General features: G+C 38.9%; 1 protein-coding gene across 2 annotated transcripts; it reads right to left on the reverse strand.

The window, feature by feature from the left end:
• Positions 1-751: 751 nt before the first annotated feature.
• On the reverse strand, positions 752-16,879 carry LOC105255009 (protein gooseberry). 2 transcript variants are annotated; one of them, XM_011264051.2, is made up of 6 exons: positions 16,500-16,879; positions 10,291-10,604; positions 9,694-9,820; positions 4,749-4,920; positions 4,215-4,496; positions 752-1,310 (listed from the first exon to the last, which is right to left on the reverse strand). In XM_011264051.2, exons 1-6 carry the CDS (start codon positions 16,552-16,554, stop codon positions 1,046-1,048), a joined length of 1,215 nt encoding a protein of 404 aa, XP_011262353.1. In that variant the 5' UTR covers positions 16,555-16,879; the 3' UTR covers positions 752-1,045. The 2 variants fall into 2 exon arrangements, with proteins under 2 accessions (XP_011262353.1, XP_011262345.1); XM_011264043.2 differs by having other exon boundaries at positions 9,694-9,823.
• Between the last annotated feature and the right edge of the window lie 200 nt (positions 16,880-17,079).

The raw sequence follows: 17,079 nt of genomic DNA on the forward strand, positions 1-17,079 counted from the left end.
CAAGTGAATTCTTGAAAAAATTGGCAATATTAACGAAAATGGCACGAATTTTTCATAAAATCTATTTATTACATATAACAGTGCGTTACAAGTCAGATATATCTGTTGCGTCGGTGAAAAGTTCCGTGTATTATATACAATAAATTTACGTAACTGGCCAATTAGATAAGTTGGATAAAATAATTATGCCGATCGTCGTAAGAGCACGTTTGCAAATAATGTTTTACGCGCTTCGTACTAATAATATCTATGTACACATATATGTATTACCCATGAAATATATTCGAGTCATACGTAAATATATCGATGCATTTATACTATACCGTTGCTATAATAAAGTAATTCTAAAGCGGTAAAGCATCTCGGAGGCATTGTTGTTGCACGCAACTTATTGCCTGTATGTGCTGATCATTCTAACGAATAAATCTTCGCATTAACTTATGATACTTGTAAAAGTCAGCGTACGACTTCATCTATGAATCTAAAGTTAATTAAGTTTTATGTCCTATCATATAAATATGCAATAGCGTCAATGCAGAAAAGCTTGAGTGTATTACCTAGCAATAGCAATACTGAAGGATTATAAAATATTTACACAGTCAGTTATATAAGGATTACATCGAGAAAGTACATATATTTATAAATAAAAAATCTTTTCTAAATTTCGAGTGCTATGTAACACATTTAATCGAACTGGAAATTATATTGTAAAAACGATACTTTTTATATATAATTTCGGAAACGATGTTGCAATATTTTTCGTTAAAAAAATCGTCGCTAAAAAATGATCTCCATCAAATTTCCAGGCATAACAACGTGATAACAAGAAAGTAATAATAACTTAACAACAAACAAATAAGAGAAGCGTATTTTTTAGAAATCTTTTTACACAATTCCAATTTTATTTTTACACAATTTAATTAAGTTTGCTCGAGAGAAACAAGATAAATAAAACAATAACGATGAAGCGATGACTCTCAAGTCGCTCTCTCTTCCGCGATGCGTGTAATCGATTCGCGATTGCACCCCTTATGACAGACTTAATTCAGTGAACTCTTCCGCAAACCTGAGAATCGATTCCGCCCAAGTAAGGATATCCGCTCTTCGCCTCGCTGGGGCTGTGCGGCGTCACGTGAGGTGTCATCCCCGTCGAGACCGGAACTCCGGAGGAAGATGCACCACCTTGCACCATGCAAGCGCTCATGTTTGACGCGGTTGGACTGACGCTGCCCAGACTGCCCAGACTGAGATTGGTAGAAGTCAGATTCGAGGCGAGATTGCTGCTGCCGTAATGAGAAGCGTTGAACAATCTGCAACATGAAAAGAACATCGAACGTCTGTAAAAAAATGGATAACGATACCAAGATGGATACCGTTGCTTTATTTGGATATTACTTAATTAAAAAATTTATTATTAATATTTTATTATTTTATTATTTTATTATTTTATTATTTTATTATTTTATTATTTTATTATTAATATTTAAACTGTTATACATATATTTCTATTGGTAACATAAAGAAGAAAAAAATGAATATGAAACATTTAATTTTAATTTTGAATAAATCTGGAGAAGATTCTTCGTCGAAAGGGATTGATTAAAATTATAAAATTGTGCGAATATAATACCTTGCATGTGATACTCATCAAGTATCAAACAAAGGATATTCTCACGAGTCACAGATATTAATCAGCAGTTGAAAGAATATATTATTTTCATCGATATTTGTAATTATCTTTGTACGATCGATATATTGAATATAAATTAACTATTGTATGCGCACAAACGTACGTGGATACGTGGGATACGATAAAATGAGTTGCAGTTACAATGGTGAAAGGTGTCCACACACGCGGTAATACGAAAATGAAATTCCCTCGTACGGTTCTCAAAGTGATTACCGCCGTTTGCAAGCCGATACCGCACTAACACACGCACTGCGAATCGGTTAGGGCGTGTCGAGGGCGGCAGCGGCCGATTTCCAAACACCGTCGCGGCCCTTTGAGCATTTTTTCCGTGCACCACCGTGATTAAGGATCTCGGATCGTGTCTCGTGAAGGATAAAGCTTCACCCTCTTTTGCTTTTATTATCATATTTAGTAATTTCTTAAATTTCAAAGAGATTACTGTAATCATTTTAATATAGAAAAATGTGGAGAACCAGAAGCATATTTTATGTTTTATTTAATATATTGAAAACAAAAACATGCAAATAGATCCATAGATTTTTTATGGCATAAACGTGTTAACGATATAGAAGAGAAAAACAATTGATGCAAGAAATAAAATTAGACAAAGTCCAGAGAACCATCCATCTTTGATTAATATAAACTCATATTTTTTTATCATGTATCTACGTTTTGAGGTGATTAACGTATTGGCAGTGTACGATTACAAAGCGTACTTGGAGCATTTTTTTTTTATTTAAAAGATAGAACGACGTTTTTTAGCGAAAGCGATTTATCAACCATTCGTGCACAGCCTATCTATAAATTCTCCTATGAATCTAAATTCAAAGGAATGTCTCTCTCCTCTTTCATAAATCAAATTTTTTTCTATAGATGTGTTAACGAATTCTTAGAAATTTAGTGATCGAGTCTTTAATCGATTTAGAGCTTGTAATTTTGAAATTGAAATTTATCACCAAATAAAATATAGAATTTACATTGAATGCTTTTTTATTTAAGAATAAAATAATTTTAAGCTTTTTTTAAGAGAAAGAGAGAGAAAGAGAGGGAAATTACTTGATTAAAAAATAGTAAGTTTATTCTAAATTATTACAATTTTTCAATATTAAAATTTATTTTTTTCTTCTCTTTGAAAAATATATTTTGATTAAAAATGACTCGCAATTATTTCTCAATAATTCTTACATGTTCCATACCTATCAGATTGTATACTTTTGAATTCCGAAAGTTGTCTTGTCGTTCAAAAATACATTAATGTAACGTAATTTCATGATTACACTTTCTTCGATGTCTATAACTTTCGTACTAGTTGAACATAAAATGATATTTTCGAACGTCAAGATTCGTCTTGTTCCTCCTGAGGTATAAATCATCGAAATGACTTATGATCATTTTATGACAGTCTGTGTATAGTTTCCACGCTGTTTAAACGTGAAACGGCAAAAACGACAAACAGCCATCAAGCAGTGAAATCTTTCACTTTGACCATAAAGAGAGACCCCCCATGCGATGGGCTGATACTCCACCGGGGGTCCACGAGCATTATCTGGGATATATGAAACTAGCGAATGCTTGTCATACCGCGTGACGGTTCGTCACAGTGATCAAGTTAACAGTAGCGATTGTACGGATGAGACAGAAAGCTTGAAACACACCGCCGCGAGAAGGAGGTGCGCGCGGAGATAAAGACGGCGAAACCAGGGTGTTTCGAACAATTAATTCAGCCATTGTGGCTGAATAATAACAGGTTGCCCCGGTGGCCGTGTTGCTACAGTGTGTTGTTACACGCCGAGCGGACGAGCCGATTCACTCTAGCAGATAGGGGAGCGGAGAAAGAGCGAGAGAAGAGGATGCGGAGAGAGTAGAGAGAAAACAAGGAAGCGAGAGAAGGAGAGAGCCAACGGGGCCCCACCGACACGTTTTCTGTGTGGTCCTCAATTATGTTGCTTCTCGGGCCTCCATAATGAAACGCTACCGGCTAATAATCCAACCCGGGTCTTGATCCTTCGACACAGGGTGTACGTACCTGTGCCGTGATCTAGCTTTAACCGACAGCGACGTTCGATAACGCATAATCACTGCGGGGGTGTTCGAGAGGCGCCGCGTTCGATTATGTCTCTATATGACTTCGAGTCGCTCCAAAAAACCGGACGATCTTTCCAACATAAATGTTAATTAAAATAACAATTTTGAAAACTATAATAATTATCAAACTTTGAGATATATTTCATATATATATATTTATATTTTTAATTTAATATTAATTGAGAAGAATTATAAACTAATAAATAAATATTTATGTAAACTAATATTTAAAGGATTTTAAAAAGATAACTAACAATAATGGGAGATCACAAAAATTGCATAATATCCGGTAAAGATGTAGATTTGTATTCTGGCTATTAAGTAAGGATTTATGAAATAATACCCAACTTGGACAGTTAAACTCTCTCTTGCTCCCTCTTTGGTAGTTCCTCAGAATGGATTTTTTGTATACATAAGTATATATTGAGTAGAAACTTACCCGTAATTGTCCGGAGTTGTCCGTGGCCATTGCTGCTGCGCTGTATAATAATTATCCCCGTAGTTGTAATGCTGGGGGTAGCTGGCGGTGGTCGCTGCGGCAGCAGTAACACTCGCCTGTCCGTAGCTCTGATAGCTCTCCGCGCCACTGTAATGCTGAGTTTGGAAAGATTGTAAACCCATGGCGTTGAAGGCGTTCAGCTGTTGGCTATTGAGCTGTTTGCGAAGTCTGGCGCGCCTATTGCTAAACCAAACTTGCACTCGCGCCTCCGTCAGCTTCGTTCTGCATAAACAAAAATATTCGCGATTATTAATGAAGATATAAATAATGATTATTATTCTAAAACAATAACACTATTCTTTGACAATTATTACAAAAAAAATTTAAATTTGAATCTTAATGAAAAATATGGATCTCTAATCAATCGATAATATATTAATTTTTAATATATAAATCCAATATATTTAATTTTGTGTTATTATTTTATTATGATTTAAATTGTTATGAAATGTAGAATATTTTTCCAATACTCACTTTTGCGCGAGTTCTTCCCTGGTATACACGTCGGGATATTGCGTGCGATGAAAAGCCGCTTCCAGTTGCTCCAGTTGTTCGCCGGTAAAGGTGGTCCTGCTCCTGCGTTGTTTCCTTTTTAGCGCGATGCCAGGCTCGCTTTCCGTATCGGAGTCATCGCCGCTACTTCCCGCTGAAAGTAACCAATGATGATGCTATTCAATACTTTATTAAAAAAATAAATAATTCTCTAAAGATCGTAAATTAACGAATTGGTTTCAAGATCAAATTGTTCTCTCCTCGTTTGGGATGCATATTAATAAAAGGGGACTTATTACCAGAAAACAAAAGTTTTTCTACTCGAAACCGACATTAAACATCGTCGATAGCTCTCGAGATGAGACGCGAGCGTGCGTTCTTTAATAGCGGCGAGAGCATCTCTCGGTCCAGCACGTGCTGCACGTCAGATACCGAAGATAGGAAGCGAGTCGTTCACGCCCACAGTTCACACGCCGGTCTCAGCAACCCACCATTAAGACCCTTCTGATTACAGCCGTGCCCAGCCGAACCTATACTAAACTAAAACACCGGAGAAATTAGGGTCCGCCGCGAAGAAATTAAGTTCTTTGACATGTCCCGTCCCACCCGAGCTAAACGAAAGCCCATGAAGCGTTCCTGAAGTGGAATCGTTGTCCAGTCCCACGAGACACTATTTGTGGAATTTCGAGCTTGATTTGTAACCCTTTTTCGGGTTCCGATTTGTTCCTGTTACATTGACCTCAATAACTACATCGTCAATAACTACTTCGACTGGTGACATTTGTCACGAATAATTTAATTATGTATTTACTATATTTGTAAATTTTCTTTAAATTTAATTAATAACATTTATCAATTATTTGTTATTTCGGACGAGGCTTCTTTCCGAGGACAGGTGTTTTTTTTCATAAAGTGTGGCGTACATCATCAACATGCAATGTTAATATCGAGGTACATATCTCAAGTATTGAATGCTTCGTTTTTTGCAACATACTCCATAATGTATGAACTTATTTTCAGATTAAATCGACCAACCGACAAGACGTCTAAATCAATAGCACCTGCGCGAACATCAGCCAGAGTTCGAGAACCACAAAGTGTACGGCGGTTTCCGTCAAATTAAAGAGCGTCGCGCGCTCGTAAATCGTTGCGACGCTTTGAGGAGCATACATAACGATTTTTCGCTTTCGGCAAGCTATCAGCGCCCGCCGATACTTAATGAATTTGGGACTAAACGTGCTCGTGTATCAAAAAAAAAAAGGTTGCCATTATTTGTAGCTTTTCCACAGAAATCAAATAAATTTAGAATTATATATCTCTACATATTTAGCATATCTTATTAATCGTTTCAAGAAAAGAACTCTTTGCAACAAATTAAATAAATATTACAGTATTTATTTAACGAAAATAGAAATAAATAAAATTATTTAGATGAGAATAATTTTTATGATTCGTACAAAGGAAGAAAAAAATCTTTGCGGGGAGATTAAAAAATATCTGCCGCTTTTAGATGAAAAATAGAATAGCAATCGCGAAAAACCAAGGATCAGTCGTCGAGATAAAGTCGATGTTAAACAATTATTATCGTGAGATAGCCTTGTGCCGGCAATCGCCGTCTCGAACGCGACCAATGAGTGGTCGGAGGTCTCAATCACGGCTTTGCCCCGCAGTAAGAGCATCTAAATCAATAGAGAGGGTTGCCGTTGTGTTCCGCGAACAAAACGGGGTGTGTTGTTGGCGGTTTGTAAGATTAGAGAGGCAGGCCACGAAGCCGAAGAAGACCACACGCCGCGTACGCGTAGCTGCTCCGTCTTGCTCGCATCTACGCAGGAGCCTCCAACATCCTCGTCCTCTCGTTTCTTCTTCTCGGGTCTCCGACTACTCGCTTCCTCCTGGCCGTTCCACCTGATTTCTTCTTTCACGTTCGTCCCGACTCTCTTCCACCTGACCTCTTCCTCTTTTACACTCGCTACGGCCGATCTGTCCCTCTTTCTTGTGTCCCGATCGTTCCTCCCGATTTCTTTCACCGAGGGACAGACCGCGAGGTTATTTATCGCGCGTGTTCTCGGCTACTGGAACTGCTGAGTGATCTTGCGTTCTGGGACTGATGTTGCGACAGGAGGGGAGAAAGGAACGAAAGATGAATGATGCAAGGCGAAATGATTGGTGCGTGTGATTGTGAGATCCTTTAGACTCCTATGTTCGTTGATTACATCATGTAGTTGATCTACTAGATTATTTGCTAATTTCTAATAGTCGCCATTTAGCGTTTTATACCCAGTAATTATGTACGTAGTCAATCACTTACAGTCTATTAATCTGATTTGCATCTCGAAAGAAGTAATTAATAAATGTCAGAAGAATAGTGAGAAAAATTTAAAATAAAAAGTTAAGGTGTTTATATAAAGGGTAAAAATATTTAGCGACATCTTTAAGGAAAATATTTATTAATATTCTTGTCTACGACGATGTATTATTATCGCATTAGTGCATCATGCGTTTAAATTATCTCGCTTTTTCCCTTCATTATCCGTATTATAGCCCAATCCAATACATTGCTGATACTTTGATGCTAAATCATTACGCTATGATATTCTACATCCGAGACGTGCATTCAAAAAAACTTCGTCTCCCTCTGCTCCATCTTCTTCGTCTTCGTTTCCCTTCCTTTCGCAGAGGTACATTAACGGTGGGAACAGTGCCTGACTCTTTTCTTGTTTTTTCCTATTCGAATTATAATGTATAATTTACTTGCAAAAGTGGCAAACGCAAAAAGATTCATGTGCTTTTCCGAAATATTTAATTAAATCGATGTTTGTAAACAATATTATTTTAACATTTAATATAAATTACTTTTCTCTATAAAATATTATTGTACCATGTGATAAAAACTATCAATCGCTTTGGTCATTTAAAATATGTAATTGATTTTTTTGTCTTTAGTCATTTTAATTTTCCCTTAAAATTAGATATTTTGTGCATAAACTATTGCAGCAAAAAATGTCTTTATCCTTAAAGTAATAATATAGATAAAAAAGAGGAACGAAGATTGCTGGTTTTGCAATAGCTCGAAAAGATTGGTGGAAAAAGGCGACAGAAGCAACAGGTCGAGTACCTTCGTGAATCCTTGCGCGAAGTTGCAATCTCGGGCATACGTCTAATCAAAACTAAATCTTCCCGACAAGGTAATAAACTCGACACATCTACGCGCCACGGGACGCCTAATATTTCTTCGCGCCCCTTACCGCCGGTAATAAATAAAAACGAAAGGAATTCCCCTTTACACGTTCGCCGACTAGACCTATATTTCTACCAATCCCAGCGTGCCTACGAAACTGCTGGATACTTCAATAAGCAGAACCCTCGTGTACAAACACACGTACATATATCGCAGAGAGAAAGAGAAATTCATATAACATTTAACATGTAGGAAATAAGGTGCTAAGAATAGAATGAAAAGTACACTGAGAAAAATCGTTTAATTGTACCAACAAGACGTGTATGATTGAAGGCATTTTGGTTAAATCAAACAAGAATTTCTAGTTATCATGATAAGACTCGATTTTTTATAACTAGAATGTTTAATAGATTTTATTATAAGGATTTGGTTAGTATTTTCTGGTTTGATCTATAAAAGTTCTTGTTACATTAATTTCTTTCCTTGCCACTCTTAACTTAATTCGTATTCAATATTTACTATAAAATGTATATAAAGAATTAGTATTAACATTAAATCCAAAGTATATTTTTTTTCTCTTACGAGCAGTAGTGCCAGAAAGAGGACGCTAGCTCTCTGATTGTGTGTGTTTGAGCTGCATCCTCTTCTTGCATCACTGTTTACCAGTTTAATTTCTAACAAACTAAATTTAAAATAATTTATTCAATAATCTGGATTGAATTTATCCAATAATCTTGTTGAAATTCAAAATATTAAACAGACTTTTGAGATTAGATGGACAAAATTTTAGACGACTTGGTGCTGGTGAGTTTAATATTATTAACCAGAAAATTTGGTAAATTTAACAGGAAGAAATTAATCAGATTCATCTGGTAATTCCTACAAGAATTCTGGTTCGTCCATTTTCCAACAGACATACTGGTTGAATCTACCAGAATTCTAATTAATGCAACCAGATTTTTTTCTCAGTGCGACTGATTAAATAATATTTAATTCTTGCATCACTGTTTATCAGTTTAATTTCTAACAAACTAAATTTAAAATAATTTATTCAATAATCTGGATTGAATTTATCCAATAATCTTGTTGAAATTCAAAATATTAAACAGACTTTTGAGATTAGATGGACAAAATTTTAGACGACTTGGTGCTGGTGAGTTTAATATTATTAACCAGAAAATTTGGTAAATTTAACAGGAAGAAATTAATCAGATTCATCTGGTAATTCCTACAAGAATTCTGGTTCGTCCATTTTCCAACAGACATACTGGTTGAATCTACCAGAATTCTAATTAATGCAACCAGATTTTTTTCTCAGTGTACCTGCATAATAAAATCCTTCTCCGGTAATTGAAATTGTTATTATTTTTATACGACTGATAATATTGCGTTATAATCTTGCGAAATCTAGAAATACTTCATATGAAACGACAACGACTTCCTGATACGCATTACGCGTACGGGAAAAATGCCGAGTCGCATTTCGAATTCAGCGAGCACACGAGAGATACGGTCGCCTTACTTTAATTAACTTAACATCACGGCTACGCTATAATTACGCTTATCGCTCAATTAACCCCGGACGCTTCGCGGTTTATGCGGTGTTAAAATGACGAGATGTATCGCGGATATCGCGTCTGAAGATCTCTCTTTAAAAAAAGCGCAGTGATTTGATTGCGTCGAAAGTCTTGATAGCTCAATCAATATATTTGAGATATAAAATAGAAAGTATTATTTATTCAAACTTACCAAGAATACCGTCGATAGAGTGATTCCTGCGGGGATCGTCGTTGGGACGAATCTGATTCGCAGGTCCACGTAAAAGTCTGGTGATGCTGGACACAGAAGGTGCCGAGGCTTTGTCGCAGACTCCATCCTGCTGGCAGAACCGCGTTGGACTAGTTAGTTTAATTTTTCTACATTTATTTTGTAAATTTTAACTGTCACACGTATTTTCCGAAAAATGACAGATTATATTAGATATTAGCATATTAAATTAATATTTTATTAAATTAAATATTTTATTAAATTAATATTTTTATTAGATATTAGCATATTAAAGACAGATTATATTAGATATTTGCATATTAAATTAAATTGTAAATTAAGAATAATTCAAAAAAGTAATTTAAAAAATCACGATCTAAAGAAAGCTCTCCTTAAGTGTTTTATATCCATTTCTGAGTTCCATATATTTAAGATATTTCTAGTTTCATCTAGTTTTGAATTTTATAATCGTATTTATTTACATGAAAAAATGATATTTTATTTCTCTCGAATCTCTTCTCTTTCTCATCTCAAAATTATTTATTAATTACGTCAACAATATGGGTGATATCAACGGACCTTTATCAATTTCTCCCGTATCTCCCAGCTGAATATGCCGGGGTTTTGCCGCTTGAAATCCTCGATCTTCGCCTCGACTTCCGGCGTGGCCACTCGCGGTTTGCTGCCACCGATCACGCCGGGTCTGATCGATCCCGTTTCCTGATACCGGTTCAGGATTTTCGATACGCATCCGTGAGACACCCTCAGCTGCCTGGATATGACGCACGGCCTGATGCCGGCCGCTGCCATCTCGACGATCTTCAAACGAATATGGTTCGGTAATGGACGGCCGTTGATGAACACACCGCCCAGCTGGTTCACGCGACCCTGTCCTGCAAAAGTAACAACGCAATTCGTTTACACATCATCGATCATAAAATGGCTCTTTATTGCGGGAATAGCGCATATCTGTTTCAACGATCTACTTGTACTTGAGTCATGAGTTATACGGAATTAATGATGGAATAGGTGAGGACTTGTAACAAGATCGCGCGGTGTCGGAAACTTCAAACGAAGGTGACGCAAATCAGAGTTACTACTCCGAAAGGCATAATTTTCCGGCAAAGTACGGAAAATACAATACGTTTCTCTCTTTCCCTCTGCCTCTCTCTTACTTCACGAAGCAATTTACCGCCGTTTAACATAAATGAAATTAAATATGTAGCACCGTACAATGAGACAAAAAGAAAAAAATACTACTACTGAATAGAAATGCAGTTCTCGTCGCTGACACAATGCAACGTGAACAAGTGTGGCGCGGCCATTTTTCTCGAAATAAATGAGAATAAGTGGACACAAAAGTAGCGGAGAAGGAGAGGAAGAAGAACAGAGGGAAGTAAACCCGCGCAAAAGAGAACCGCTTAGCGAGACAAAGCGCGGCGACACGCGAGGTGCCGCTCAAAAGCCGCTAATTATTGGTAATTAGTCCATCCCCCTTCATTAACTTAATTATAATCGCGGAGTTAAACAAACGACGTTACACGCGACGACCGGAGAGCGGCTCCGGTCCGCAAAGAGGGGCAAAGAAGCGGAATGAGATGCGGTGGCTCCGGACGATCCTCCAAGAGGATGGACCTCGCGTGCTTCAGAAAACCACGAAAGCGGGACGCGACACGAGTTACGGCCCTGGTTTTGCGCGGAGCAGTAAAAGCTGCGGACGAAAGGAAAGGAGACGAAAAGGGACGAAGACGAAGATGACCTTAAAACTCAGGGAGTCTTAAAAGCGCTCTCTCCTTTTCTTTCTCTCTCTCTCGCGGTGACAACAAGGTGCCTCGACAAACGCGCAACCGGGGGCAGAGCTCCGGTATTCTACGTGCATACTTATATAAAGGAAGATTTGCATAAGAGATGCGCTCCGCGAGAAGAAGCGCGACAACTTATGCGTGCATGAGTGCGTGTAACTCACACGTCCAGAGATTCTTAGTAATAAAGTAAACATGGATTGTGCATTCTACTCGATACAATTTTTCAATCATTTTTTAAAAATTATACTGTATTTTTAATTTTTATTTTATTTATTTTATTTCTAATTTTTATTTTAATTAATTTTATTTTAATTAATTTTATTTAAAAGGTATAGCTAAATTTTGATCTTATAATTATCAAAAGTGACGAAAAAAATTGCACGGCGCATTTAAATGACGAGTGGAGGTCGCGGTGCGTCGCAAATCCTCGGCGACCCAAACATTTTTCGCGATCGTGGTGCGCGTGCAAGAGAGAGAGAGAGAGAAAGAGAGAGCACAGTTCGTGATATATTCTCGCCGGCTACCTGCTGCGAGAGCGCGGGGCCTAAGAGTCCGCTAATTACCACGGCGTAATTCAAAAGACGACCCCCTTCCCGGGCGCGTCCGAGCTCCCCGGCACAAAAGTAGTCCCGTTTCGTCGTTCATCACGGGCCCCGGAGAGATTTACATCCCCCGCGCCGCCCCCCGCTCCGGGACCCCTCGCGCTCCGTAAGGACATATCCGCGAGTGCGTGCAACGCACACACTCCCACACGCGCATAGGCCGGGTTACGGTCCCGGCCGGACACCTCTCCGGTGTATGACGTCAGTCAGGCCGCGGGGCCCGACGGGATTACAGGCAAGATCAAAAGGCGCCGACCGCCGCCGCCGCCGACGTCGACGGGCTCTCAGCGCGAGCACCGCGGATAATCTTGGCGTGAATTTCGGATAAATTGGACGAACTCGGGAAACCGAAGTCGATGATTAGCGAGATGTTAGATCGCGATAATTAGCTCGGAAAAATTAAAGACTGCGATAAGCATGGAAGATTAGGGGTCTCGATAGGCCTGGGGAAAAAAGAGACACGATCATTTTCTTGCTAATGGCAAGAAGAAAGATTTAAAATAATTGATATTTAATTAAAAGTAGCTAACAATATACAGCTTATCGATTTTCCTCGAAGGTATCCGTTCGAGATTTGCACAATAATCTATTACATATTGAGGAATTCACGCGGGAATGTCAGGAATGCGGGGCTACCAATGCTACCATTCGCACGTGTAACGTCTTTCATGTATGATGCATACGCCGATCGTTGCACTCGCACGCGGAAACGCACTTTTACAAACTCCAAAGCGATCGTAACTCGAGTCACGGAATTGAAAGTTGAATATACACCGCCGCGTGCGAGCGAACCCTTTACTCGCGTTTTTGTTCCCTATCCGTCGATGAATATATTGTTCGACGCGCGTTCTTGCGAAACGCGCTACGTGCGTTCGCACGTGATTTCTCACCGCATTTTGTGCCATTAGTCTCGGTATCGATTGCAAAAACCTACGTAGACATTTTTTTTCGATCGGAGAAATCAAAGTGATTTATACCTCTCCGAGGCTTACGAACTCGAAGATAGTAAAACGGAATAAATCCTATGATGATAGAAGCGCAAATGGATACTCGAATTAAATATAACATACAAAAGAATACATTGCATACGTTTATTTTTTTCTCTCCTTTTCTCGTAACGCATCAAGTTTGATCGAATAAAAAAAAAAATGATTTCAAGACGACAATTTAATCCAACAAGCAGCTGGTGAGTGATTTATGCGTCCTCGCGTAATTTATTATAGCACGATCGCGGCAGTCATTTTCGCGGGAGTCCTCTCGCTGGAGGACCACCCTGTTGAGACGCACGTCGGGGAGGAGACGCGTGGTAAGAGAATAATGGAAAAAAATAATTTCCAGCATGAATTATTGATAACGGGCGATTGATTGTCAGCTATCAGACTTAATGCCGACGATGTAACGCGACGAAAGGCCCATCCCGCCGTCTGATTTGAATTCGTCCGACGAAGCGTCGCGCATCGTTAATATTTACCTGCGAGGCAGCGCCTCCGTCGTCGATCTCAATCGAGGATGCTCTTAGACACGAGGGGAACGCTAGAGAATTTCCAAATAATTGACCGGCGTACGTCTCGCCGGGCGTTTCGTTACCCGAAGGGTATCGGGGACGCGACGCAGGCCTCAATTAAGTCTTTTTCTCCGGCATCGGTCCCGATAAATTATTACGTGCGAAGAGCCGACGCACCGTATTTTGCGGCCGCGACATTCGCGGTTTGCGCGCGAGCCGTGCAATTACGTTGCTCTTTACGAGGTTTTCCCTTATGATAATCCATCCCCTTGTCGCGGCCGCTTATCGCTCTTAAGCAGTAATAACAACGTTATCCCGGGTATTAATTGAATCTTATTAAGGACGAGATACGCGATCACTTCAATTTCACATTGATGAAGCACGTGATGGCAAGAATCGTAAGATGTGATCACTGAATTTGTTATTCAAGGCTTTTAACCGTAAGTGTAATCATCATCCAATTACGACACAATTTCAAGGCTATTTCGGTTGCGCATCTTTTTATCCGACGTTCTTGATTATCGGTGAACGAATTGATAATTTTTGGAGCAACGGAGAAAAATCTTTCAAAAATACACGTTTCGTGTTATATTATATTCTTTTATTTTATTTTATTTTATTTATCTTATTATTATATTTTATATTTTTATTATTATATTATTTATTATTATTATATTTTACGCTGCTCATGTATCGCGATAGAAAATTTCCCATCTATATGAATATAATATTTGTATGATTAAAAAAATACCAAAGATTATTAGCGCTATGAAAATCATTAATTTTTGATATTTAAATCATTAATGATACTTAGATATTACACAGAATCGCTGTTTTCTTTTTTTCTTTTATAAATCGATGCTGGATCGAAATAATCGCGAGTCCGGAAAATTCCGAGGGCGAGAGGGTTAATTTCTCAGGCGGACTCGGGGATCGACGACGATCCGTTCGTTTCGTCAATTACGCAATCTGCGGGATACGACTGTGGCGATCGTCACTATAGGCGGGATCCTCGACGGGCGATGAGGAAGATGAGAGCGGAAGGTACATGAGTGGGAGTAACCCGCATGTACGAAAGGGATGCATGTACTTAGCGTGCGGTGTGAGTTCCAAGTCGCGCCAAGGCTTCAATCAACGTGCCGTCGCCCGGGGCTCATCCGATATCAGACATTAGGTACCCACGGGTACCGTACCTTTTCCTCGGGACTCTCCCCCACGTTCCGACGCCCACTACGCGTGTGTATCGAACTTTATTCGAGAATTACCGTCTCCTCTCTTTCCCCTTTCCTCCCTTCCTTCCGCTCTCTCCCTCTGTCTCTTATACCGCGTGCTCCGAAACGGTGGATAAACAATTGTGATTTAAAGGCATACGTGACAGAAAGCGACCCGAAGAAATCGCTCGCCATCTGGAGAGTCTGTTATTGTCGTCATTAGCTCTCTCTCGTATTATAAGCAAAGTGAAATCAAACATTATATTCTAAAAGCCAAGTGTTTTTCACGAGACGAAGAGCCCGGGGAGCGATTTAAGTAGATCGATACACGCGTATTCAGACATTTGCTCGTGAGAGATATGTGTGCGTATTTTTTTGAGCATAAAACAAGTGGTGTCGCATTTTTTTCTACAATCGCTTCGTAAAATAAAAATGTCAATCTTTAATTAAATACATAAGAACCGCAGTAACGTGTTCGTTTACCTTTGGAAACTTTATACGTCGGCGTAGCGCACTGTTCCATAAATCATAAATTACACAATGCGGAACGACACACGGGCTTCTGTATGCGCGATTACTTATGCACAATTTCTCTCTCTTTCCAGACCCCTAAATCATTCTAGTTGACGATACCCGCCACGCGTTTACGTTGCAAAACGCCGACTTCTGCGCAGATTAGTCTTCACATCCGGATTACGTAACAATGCGAGTCCTTTTTTGCGAGTGATACGTTTTCAGGCTGAATTAATCGATCGCGGATCGGACAGTTACGACATTTATAGAGATGAAAGTCGCGCTATTGAAAGTTACACCGGCGGGCAGCGAATAATTCAGTCAAAGCGCACATCGTAAAACCATTAACATCGGTTGTAAAATATCCACGGCACCGTTGCAGAGACGCCGGCAGGCGTCGAGCGTCGCTTGTGAAACTCGCGCTGACATTAATTGCGAGATTCTCTATGAGGAAGAGTTTCTGAGAATAGCGGAAGTAATGCCACTCTTTTTTCCTTCGGTTAAACACTAATGAAATTAATTTTTTGATGAAAGAAGATTTACTGAGAAGCTTGATTATGCCAAAAAATAGATACGAGTTGTCAAATTAAATTCCCTTACGACAAATAGATACGAGTTGTCAAATTAAATTCCCTTAAGAATATTGGAATTATTTGAGAGATTTATATTTTTTGTGGGATCTAACATATCTGATTATTCCATAATTAAGAAACAATAATATCTATATAAAGAATAGCAAAAGAAATTATACACATCTCTCACTAATTTTTACATAAAGGCAAAAAAATTGCAAAGCTTTCTAAAGTTAGAAAGTATATTCATTTAATTTCTAAACGATTAAAAAAATTGTTTTTTAACTAAAACAAATTATTCATTTTTATTTAATTATCAGGCAATTATTATAATATTCGTGAGCCGTTGCACAAAGAAATATAAATTTATATAAATACACTTATTATATTATTAAATCGATACATTTATCATAATTTCCATATGTTTAAAATTTGCGTTGAACAAATGTCTCCTTTCAACAATCTAAAAATTACTTAAACATTGTTTATATACAATTTTTCAATTTGTGTATCGATTAGTATTGTTGGATATGAGACTTCGAATTAATATCGGATAATTTCATAATTATTACAATTCTTACCTTGAAAGGGATATCCAGTGAAGTAGGGTGCCATGTTGAGAGTGCTGACTGCCATCTAGCCGTTCCTGTTTCCAGGAAAAATCTCCCTCTCCCCCTCTCTCTCTCTTTTTTTCTCTTTTTGTATTGTTCACCAGCAGCACCACCACACCAAGGATCCTCACTTCCCTGTCCTGATTACACTCGATTCACAACCCCAATCCTCACTTTTCCGCGTGTCACAATCGACGTGTGTGTCCAACAACAATGACCGACAGTGTCCAACAGCGATAAGAGCGGCACTCTAAGGGTTTCTACTGCGTAGGGGCCGAAACGAAGGGGGCTCGGCACCCTTCTTATTTTTGCTGCGACGCAAAACGGGACAGACCTGTTGGCTACGGGATCTCGGCTCGGACTGCCGGTTCCTGTGGTTGCGATCGTCAGAACAACGCGAAGAAACGAAAGGCAGGCACGAAAGGAGGAAAGCCTCCGGAGGAAGGCTCCGCCTTCATCTTGGGGCCCCTTTTAAGAACGAGTAGTCCACGGTCCCAGCCGTCCTCTTTCATGGCTTTATCGGTGCCGCTGCATTGGTCACCTGCCAGGT

Source organism: Camponotus floridanus, unplaced genomic scaffold (assembly GCF_003227725.1).
Source record: "Camponotus floridanus strain SB8 unplaced genomic scaffold, Cflo_v7.5 scaffold18, whole genome shotgun sequence".
NCBI classification, from domain to species: domain Eukaryota; kingdom Metazoa; phylum Arthropoda; class Insecta; order Hymenoptera; family Formicidae; genus Camponotus; species Camponotus floridanus.